This window comes from Lipotes vexillifer, unplaced genomic scaffold, assembly GCF_000442215.2.
Source record: "Lipotes vexillifer unplaced genomic scaffold, Lipotes_vexillifer_v1.1 scaffold495, whole genome shotgun sequence".
Classification (NCBI taxonomy): domain Eukaryota; kingdom Metazoa; phylum Chordata; class Mammalia; order Artiodactyla; family Lipotidae; genus Lipotes; species Lipotes vexillifer.
Genome location: NW_006770132.1, coordinates 1552573 through 1562757, shown reverse-complemented (window position 1 = coordinate 1562757; position 10185 = coordinate 1552573). Strand labels below are relative to the sequence as shown.

Below are 10185 nucleotides of genomic sequence, written 5' to 3'. Positions count from 1 at the left end.
AAAAAAAAAAAAATGTGTATGCATAAGCAAATATATTAAAAGGCAATAATGTATTATATAACTCTGTAAATGCATAGAAAAGGTCCAGAAATATAGCCATTAAACCAGTGGTTTTCTCTAGAAAGGAGAGTGAGAACCGACCAAAGAGAAAATTCCATTTATTTTAAACCATAGTATGTATTTCTATGCTGTTTGTAATTTTATCATAATCATGTGCCACATTTGAAAATTTTAAACAATAAAAGAAAAAAATAAACATATGACTAAAGGAAACAGCTTTTTACATAAGTGAGAATGCTAATATATATTTTTAATGTTTTGCATTTTCATTTGCTATATCCTAGACGTATTGACATATCACTCTACATAACTCTACTGTATTCCTTTTAACTGCTGCATATACATTTAATGATGAACAAATTGCTGCCCTCAAAAACAATGAAATAAAATATCTTCAACGAAGTATTTTTGCTTACATGAGCAAGTATTTTTCCAAGACTTCTAGAAGTGAAATTGCTGGATTAAAAGACACTTAACATCTTTAGTGTGGACAGATTCTGCCAGGCTGCCCTCAAAAAAGGCTACCCCAGTCTTAGCAAGGAATAACTCTTCCTCAGGACATCTCATGCACTGGAAAATACCAGTCTCTTCATTTTCCCCACATAAGATTAAAAAAATGTGTCTTTTATTGTTTTGACATTTCTTCATGTGTTTGTGGCCATGTGTAGCTGTTTTGTGAATCATCTACTCTTACCCTTGATTCATTTCTCTGTTGGATTTCTTGTTTTTAACTAATTTAAGGAAACACTTTATAATATATGGATTTTAATTCCTTGTTACCTATATTGCAAATATTTTCTCTGTCATTTGTCTTTTAACTATGCTTATTTTGTATTTTGCCATGCAAAAGTATTGAATTTTATACCAGTGGTATCTCTGAATTCTGTCCTTTATGGCTCCTTGAACATGTGTCTTATTTAGGAAGGCCTTCCTCTCCTGAGGTTATCCAAATACTTTTCTAAGTTTTCTTCTAATATGATTATTGTTTTGTTTTTTATGTTTAGCTCTTTAATCCATCTGGAAATGATTTTTGTATATGGTGTGAGGTAGGTATCTAAGTGTACTTTTTAAATGAATAGTTCATTGTCCCAACACTGATTACTAACCTATCATTTCACATATTAAATTCCAGTATTGATACATGGGTCTGCTTCTGGACTCTATTTTGTTCCATTGATCAGTGAAATTGTCTATTCCTATGCCAGTAACACAGTGTGTTCATTCCTGTAGTTTGATAATACGTTATGCTATCTGATACAGCAAATATCCCTTGTTGTTCTATCTCAAGTATATGTTAGTTATTTTTTAATCAAATATTTACTCCTCTCGATGAATTTTGGTATCATATTGTCAGTTTCCATATATCATTCCATTGAAGGTTTTATTTAGATTGTGTTGAATTTTTAGATTAATTTTAGGGAAGAATGGGAGGTTCATGATATTGAGTCTTCCTATCCAAGGAAAAGACAATCTTTCCATGTATTCAGATCTTCTTTTATGTTTTTCAATACTTTTCTTTACATAGACCTTGTATATTTTCTGCTAAGGCTATACTTAGGAATCTTAAACATTTTGTTGTTGTTGCTAATGTATGAGCATGTTTATTTTCTATTGAATTTTGAAGTCATTTTACTAGTGCATGAGAATAGTCTGATTTTTGTATATTCACTTCATGTCTGGGTAGCTCACTAAATCATATAATGGTTCTAATTGCTTTTTAGCTAATTGTCTTGAACTGTCATATCATATGCGAACAATGGTGTTTTGACTCCTCCTTTTCAGTATTTTTACCTTGTTTTTATTCCTGCTTTATTGTAGTGGCTAGGGCCACCTGAAAAGTATTGCATAAAATCAGTAATAGAAGATACCTTCTATGCTTTCAGTGTTTTATCAGTAAATATGATATTTAGTATATTAAATACAGGAAGTTACCTTTTATTACTAATGAATTAGGGCTTTTAATCAGGAAAGGGTGTTGGTAATTTCGGGCATCTTTTGAAAGAATGGCTTTTCTTCTTTTATTTTTACCTTATGTTTACTTTGTTTCTTCTCTTGGAATTTCAGAGTTCCTGGGAGGATAATATGTGATTGGTTTTTATAAACGCCTTTTAGATAATTGAAAATAATATGCAACTTTCTCAGGAGACTGAAATATACATGCATCACTCATATATATCCATTAAAACTCATTATTTTTATTTTTTAAACGTATCTTTATTTTTGTTGTCTTCTTGATCTATCATTTTGCAAAATAAGTGTTTTAATTTTCCATTGTAATTGTAGCTTTGTTAGTTTTCCTTTATTTATAACCTGTTTTACTTTTTATACATTTTTGTTGCTATCTTAATTGGAGCAAAAAAGTTCATAATTTTCATAATGGCGGATTTTACCATCTTCAAATATAATATAGACCACTTTGTATCCATTTAGTTCTTGGCTTTCTGAAATTTTTTCATATATGCATTCAATTTTGATATGTTCTATATTGAATATATGACATATATTCAATATACTATATATGAATTATATTTCCAATGTATATTACACATATTGAATATTATCTATTCAATATATATTACATATTCAATTATATATTGTCATATATTATTATGTATAGTGAATATTATACACATTGTATATTCAATTTTTTTTACTGTTTGTTATATTTTTGTATTCTTTCAAAAGTTTCAGTATTTTCAAAATTCTTTCAAAATTTTCAGTATTTTCTGTTATTTCCTTTTAAATATGTCTTTTCTAGATAACATGCATCTTGATTTTTTAACGTAAATGTTTCTCTTATTTAAGAGGTATCATATATAACCCATTAATTCTTATTGTTTATAGTGATATTATTTAAACTTCTTTTTCATTTTGTGCTATTCGGTATTATCCCTCCCCCTTTTTGTAGTCTTTTTGGTATTGGTTAGAGATTTTTGGTTCTATTTTCCTGAAACTGGTTTGGAAGCTATATGTACTATTTCTATTCTTTTAGAAGCTAATTTAACAAATTTTAGCAAGCACATTTAAATTTAAGCTGTTATAGTCAACAACTGATGATTTTCTGTAAGCTCCCTTGCCCTTCCTTCTAAAAGACAGAGCCCTTATCAGACTTTTGATTATTTCCCTACTTACTCGTCTGTGCACTTATTGTTGAAATTATCTGGAAGTTTCATTCCAGAATATTGTTAATAATAGCAGTGATAGTACTATTTGTATTATTACTATTATTATTTACTTTATGCCTCTATTTTACAGAAATCATTTATTAGTAATTATATTACATTTTACTACCACATTAGTGACCATTATTTAGATTTAAATTGTGTTTTTTGTGGCTTATTTGCTTTGCACTGTTTGTTGTATTCCAAGTCATCGTATATTTTAGATTCTTTTTCCATTTTTCTGGAGTACATCCTCAATTTTTTCTTCTTTGTTTTTCTCAAAGGCTATGAGTGGTACACTTTCTGAGTCTGCTTGTCTGAAAGAAACATCTTCATTTGTCTTTACATTTGATACAGAGCTACCTTGATTATAAAATCCCAGGTTGAAAACAACTTCTGCAAATCCATATTATCATTTATCTTCTAAAATACTTCAAGTGGATAAGACAAACATGATCTCTTTTTTTTTTTTTTTTAGAAACAAGGTTGCCCATCGCCAACAAGTCATTCTTTCTTAAGTGTTTATGATTATAATTCCTCCAACTGGCCCATCATAAAAATGAGAACTTTGATTAATACCAATAGTTCGTCAGGACATTTACAGAGAGCTTTTTCTATCAGTCGAAAGCAGTTTTCCAACAAGTTTCATGTATTAGCCAGAAGTTCCCATTTCTGATGCTCTATTTATGAATGATACAGTTAGCTCCTGAGTTCTAAAACATGCTGTGAATTTTCTTCCACTTACGCTAATAATATCTCTAACCTCCTGGGCAGTGAGGATTTCCCTAATGTTTTTTCTCAGGAAAGTGTACCCTGAATGTCAGTCACTTCCTCTTGCCCTTGGCTGTCAGATCTGTAAACCCACAGGTGGCTGATGTCCTCCTCGGGCTATTTAAAAAAAAACACTTTCCTTACTGGCCTTTGAGATCTTGCTAAGAACGGTTGTGAATTCTCTTCTGGTCCACCTGATTTCTCATTAGCATGTGGTCTTTCGTACTTTTGAACTTCCCTATCCCCTTCACTCGGAACACTGAGCTCTAAGTAGCAGTGAGAAATTCAAGATTGTCAGATAAAGCTAAAGTCATAGTAATACAGATTAGATGCACATGGACCATGCTGTGCTTTAACCTCCTTGGCCAAGGAGTCTAACCTAGTATCTGCAAATACTCTGATACTTGGTAGCCTTGCTCAGTGATTCTGTGACTTCCCTCTGGACTCCCTCTGAAGGTTAGATTTGATTGTAGTACCAGATTCTGAAATCTTCTCTCCCACTTCAAATCATCTTGTAATCTTTCTTTATATTCCATGCCAAGGAACATACCTTCCCTTAGGTGTTATCTCTAATTGCTACTCTAGCTGCCTGTGGTATCGTAGGCTTATCTCCACTGGCCCCCCACGCCTGTCACAAAAGTTGCATCACATTTGGTTATCTTAGAATAAGATGCATCAAGAGGGCATCTGCCTATGAAGAGTGCAGACTGATGTGACTGATTCTGGCAATCTGGTCACTGTGTGTGCTTCTGTCTCGACCCCTTTTAGGTGGGAGGACACACCATGCTCCCCATTCGTTGGATGCCCCCTGAAAGCATCATGTACCGGAAGTTCACTACGGAAAGTGATGTGTGGAGCTTTGGGGTGATTCTCTGGGAGATCTTCACCTATGGAAAACAGCCATGGTTCCAGCTCTCAAACACAGAGGTACAGAAAGGGGACAGATGGGAACCTTGATTTGGAGGAAGGCTGATAAGAGACATCTCAGGCCAGCACTTAGAGTGTGTAAAACATTAGGTGGGGTTTGGAGCCAGCAGAGCAAATGCTGGCAGAAGCAGAAGGAGAGACCTTCTTGGTAGAAAAAAAATTATAGCTGTAGGAAATGTGCTGTGATTTTCAGGAGAGCATGAAATTAGATGTTGAAATTGAGATGCAAGTCACGGTTCTGTTTGCTCTGCTACACTTAAAACTCACAAATGTTTCACTAAGACAGAAAGTGAAAACAAAAAACAACTATGAGTTTTTCAATTGTGCCATCTTGTGGAAACACCTACTATGCCCAAGTCATCTGGGTCCCCAAAGGCTTTAGGTAGACCAGGCCCAGAGATGTGCAGGAAGGTGAACTGGGAAGGCAAATTTCATGTTACCGATAGAGCTGTGTGTGGACTTCCAGGAATAAGATGAATCATAACAGTAAATGTAATAATATACACATTATGTATTTTATACTTTTGATTTACAATATTAATAAAAAATGCTAGTCATCAAATTTAATAATAGCTAACATTTAGTGCCAGGCATTTTCCTAAGCACATTAGCCTATATTAACTCAGTACTCTTCACACCAACACTTGTTGAAATTCAGGACAAAGGAAGGGGCGCTGCTTGGGGTTCTGGAATGGACTGGCCAGAGGTGAAAGCATCAGCCTGGAGAAGGCTTGGGCCGTGGTCCAAAGCAAGATGCTTCTCAGTGCCATTGTGTCATCCCAGGGAACTCAGTCCAGTCTGTAGACAGTAAAGGGCTTGGTCTCCCAACCCAGCAGACCTATAAAAGATTGCAGTTTATGGTCTTCTGTTTTCTGGGAAAACATGAACATGAGGACCTTTTAATATTAGAATCCTATCTGAATATTCCAGAAAGTGTCTCTCTTCTTGGAAGCTATGTTCATTTTTGCTTTCCTATACCCTGACCGTTTAATTAATTAAATGTCAAAGACTGAAAAGAAGGCATTTCATTACATTTGTAACATCTCGTCATTTGCAAACTGAATGGGTCCTGGCCACATTTCCCAAAATAGGAAAAAATATTTTGACGACCTTTAAAAAAAATTTAAGTGTGTATATCAGAACTCATTTGTTATGATGCTTTAAAAAATTATTGTTTTCCTGGGTAGGGGGTAGTGGTAAACATACACACACATACACATGCATGCATGCATATATACACATGCTTGTGTACACGTGTTGGCACATTTGCATGCACTCAGGCACACAAGGCACCCTGATCACAGCCCCTATGTAGTTTGGTTGCCCTAGTAAAGAGGGGAATCTGGGCTGAGGGTTCTATTGGTCTCAGCAGATGATGTGTCCTGGATACCTAAACTGCCTTAGAGTAGCTAACGGGGCTCTTGTGGTCGTCTCTGACACTGCTTGGTAAGGCACCGGCCTTGAAGATGGGCTTCCTACCCCCAGCCACCGCTTCCACTCTACCAGCCCCAGCAGTGAAGTCCTGACAGTCACTGATAATGAGTTTCTCTATTGAAATTGACAAACTGGAGAGCCCCACATTGGAGGAGACACCACCCTTCAGTGCTTTTGATCTTAGCACTAGGCAGCGGCTACTGCAGTTTGAACTGGACCCCTTTTCATGGAGGTGAAGGTAATGGAAGGTGGAGACAGGGTTCAAATAAAAACGGGACAGGAGCAGCTGGAGACCTTTCAGGCTGGCGAAGAACAGAGCCTAGTGGGCCGTGGCAGACTCGGGGGTGACCAGGACCAGGAAAGTGCTAACACAGTGATTGTTTAACAAGCCATCTCAGAGTCAGAGTGACATGAGCCCACACTCCAGACAAGGCGCTGTTGGGGGCAGCCTAGGGAGATAAACACTACATACAGATTAATGGGGGCAAAGAGAGGGAAATAACATTTTTCACACACTCTACTAGAGAAAATTCTGTGTGATTTTATCATCACGGTCTGTCTTCAAAATGAGGAAACTGTGGTTTGGGGTACATAAGTTGCCCAAGGTTACAGTGGGAGAGTTAGGCAGAAGTTAAAATAACCTGAGAACTGTAAGATAGAATCTTGAAAACTCACAGTGTCAGCAAAGAAATCTTTTTGAGGAATTGGAATTGAACTTGGTCCTGAGGGGCCAGCTGGGGATGGTCCAGTTGTACGTTATTTGCTTTCTTCGTACTCCTCCCTATGGCCTCCCGTTTGGTACAGTGGCTCATACAATCCCTTTCCCTGGCCTCATTTGGTTCTTACAGCAGTCTTAGGAGGTGGTCAAGGGAGACATTTGATCCCCATCTTACAGGTGAGGATGCTGAGATCCTATGAGGTTAATTGACTTTCTCTGGACACCCAGCTGAGCAGTGGTGAATCAGGTGGTTAGTCCTAGTGTTAAGGACTTTTCAAGAAACAGAATACATGGTTTAGTGCAAAGAGCAAGGGAGGATGCGCCTCACTGAGGAAGGGACCTGTGTAATGGCTTAGAGGTAAGCATCACGTGTGCACCGAGGCTGTGCCTGGGAGGGGAGCTTGACAGGAAGTGGGAGGCATGGAGGGGCAGAGCTCCTTCAAGGGGGTTTCAAAATCATGCAGGCTCCTAAGAGGGGGTGGGACAGGTCAGATGCCAATCCCCACTGCCAAGTGGGAAATGAATGCAGCTCAGTCATCTAGATAAGATTCAGGACTAGAGAGGAAGAGAGAAGTGAAAGGAAGAGTGTCTGTGGAAGTCGGAGGCCTGGCCTAAGAGATGGAGAATAGAGGGCAGCAGTGGGCTGGACCAGCCAGTGCTGGATCATGGCCCTTGGAACCCATGCACAGGACAGACGAGCAACTCTGGTCTCCAGCCCAGCCTCAGGAGGGTACCCGGCCTCTGCACTGAAGCTCATCAGGGAAGTCATTGCCTTCTGCTGCGCCTGAGCCACAGGGGGCCAAGGCTGAGCTTTGGTGACGACTTCCCTGTTCTGCTCCCTTTTTCAGGTCATTGAGTGCATCACCCAAGGTCGTGTTTTGGAGAGGCCCCGAGTCTGCCCCAAAGAGGTGTACGATGTCATGCTGGGGTGCTGGCAGAGGGAACCGCAGCAGCGGCTGAACATCAAGGAGATCTACAAAATCCTCCATGCTCTGGGGAAAGCCACCCCCATCTACTTGGACATCCTTGGCTAGTGGTGGCCAGTGGTCATGAATTCATATTCTGTTGCCTCTTCTCTCCCGGCCTCCTCACACCCCTTCTTTTCCACTGCACAGACTCTTTTCTTCCATCCTTGACTGAAGCAAACATCTTCATATAAACTCAAGTGCCTGCTACACATACAACACTGAAAAAAAAAGAAAGAATAAAAACCCTGTAAGTGAGTTTGGCATATATATATATATATATATATATATATATATATATATATATATATATAATATATATATTTATATATCTAACTATCTATCTATCTATATCTACAGAGAGATAACCTCTTCTCTAATGCACAGAGAGGCTGCTGATACACAAACCACAAGACTGTAACAACAACTCAGCAAATCTTAAGTATTATGAATGCAGTTGAAACTTCCCTTAGACGCAGGCTGTGGCCCGTGCTTCCTCAGCTCCGACTCCTGGGAGCAGAAGACTTTGACGATGCACAGAGACAATCTTCACCTCGGGACTGGAGGAGCTGGGGTGGAGTGCCAGTCACTGCTGCACAGGTGATCATCTGCACAGGTGTGTTAGCTCCAAGCTCTGCATATGTGCACGGGCAGACCTCATCGACAGGCTCAGCAAGGAAAGAACACCGAACCAGGGGCCTCTGGGACGCCTCACACATCCCCTGACCGTCTTCTCCATGCCTTCCTCCTTTCCTCCCCCTCAAGACGATTTTCTGATTTGTCTTTTCTAGAAAGTATAGTCCTGATGCTTTGGGGAGTCAGCAGTGGCGCCTACAGGTAAACACTGAACAAACAACAACGACAGCAAAACACAAAACCATGGCGACAGTGGACCACATCCATCTTGTTGTAAACCATGCTCAAGTTCCTTCCGAAATTTGAAAGAGATGTGTCATCTCTCCTCTGGACTTCAAGAACTGGACTTTCTGGATTTAAAGAACCACAGAATTAAAAGCTGAAATCTGAACCCTGTCAAGGCACTGCCTCCTGTCTTTCCATCACTCACTGGAAAGTCTCCTTGGCCGCACCCCCGACATTCAGTCTACTGGGGAGTTAAGGGGGGTGTCAGACATCCCCCGTGTTGTCTGCACATGTGGGCACAGCAGGGTTCCAACGGCAGGAGACTTCATCCTTTGCCGGTCTTATAAGGTCTGCCCCTCTGGGTTGTCTATTTCTCAACCTGCCTTCTCTAGATTCTAGCTCCCATTTCCTGGGCCTCTAGGAAGTCCCAGGTAAACCCCACAGCCGAGAAAGGGGCCCAGGTCCGGCGAGAGGCTGGGGCAGTGCTTGCTTCAGGGAGCCAGGCAGTGGAGTGGGCAGGAGCCAGGGGGCGGGGCGGGGAGAACCTGTTTGGCACCTACATCCGGCCCCTTGTAATTCTCCTCACGTTTCCAGCCCCTGGAAGGATTGATGCATCTGCCTTTGAGTGCTGTGAAAATGCAGGGGCTGAGAAATCACTTCTGTGGACTGGGGGCAGGGGGAGGGGCCGAGGCTGCTTGGGGAAGCATCCAACGCCTGGCCACTGCCGCAGGCTTGGCATCTTAATGAGGACGGAGCCCTGACCAGGGAGAGAGAAGGAAGCATCTGGGCTGGGGCCAGCTCCCTCTGCCCCGACACCGGGGGAATCACTGCCTTCCCAGCTGCCGCTGTCAAAGACTGCGACAGGGGTGGATCTCTGGGCCCCCCTGAGCCATGACAACAAAATGCCCGTGGAAACCCACAGCCTAGCCCCACAGAGCCCTCCCGCTGGGGAGAATAGGATGGGCTTCTCCCAGGCCACCGGTACCTCCGCCTCACCCAAGCACAGAGCTACCGAATGGACTGGGCTTGGCCCGACTGGAGCCTCTGGGTCCCCTGACCTGCACCCCTCTTGGCCAGCTTAAGGGACCATCAGCTGCCTGGATGTTCTGGTCAGCCGCAGTGCAGGCCTCCTGTGTGGGGTTTGGGACTGAATTCTGTGTTGGTGGTTTTGCTTCTTTTTTTAGACCCACAAATATTTTTATTCCGAGCTGTGCTCGGACTGTAGACCACAGTGGCGGGGGCTGGGGGGAGGTGGGGGGTGTGGGGGGCGTGGAGGCTTGCTTCAGGG

General features: G+C 40.9%; 1 protein-coding gene across 3 annotated transcripts in view; it reads left to right on the top strand.

The window, feature by feature from the left end:
- Positions 1–8285, top strand: part of NTRK3 (neurotrophic receptor tyrosine kinase 3) — a 378302-nt gene extending 370017 nt beyond the window's left edge. The window contains exons 16-18 of one of the 3 annotated variants that reach the window (XM_007446033.1): positions 1065–1106; positions 4761–4919; positions 7920–8105. In XM_007446033.1, coding sequence (XP_007446095.1) covers positions 1065–1106; positions 4761–4919; positions 7920–8105 — 387 coding nt within the window. Of the gene's footprint in view, positions 1–1064; positions 1107–4760; positions 4920–7919 lie in introns of all 3 variants that reach the window. The other 2 variants (XM_007446035.1, XM_007446034.1) reach the window with 2 other exon arrangements.
- The last annotated feature ends 1900 nt before the right edge of the window (positions 8286–10185 follow it).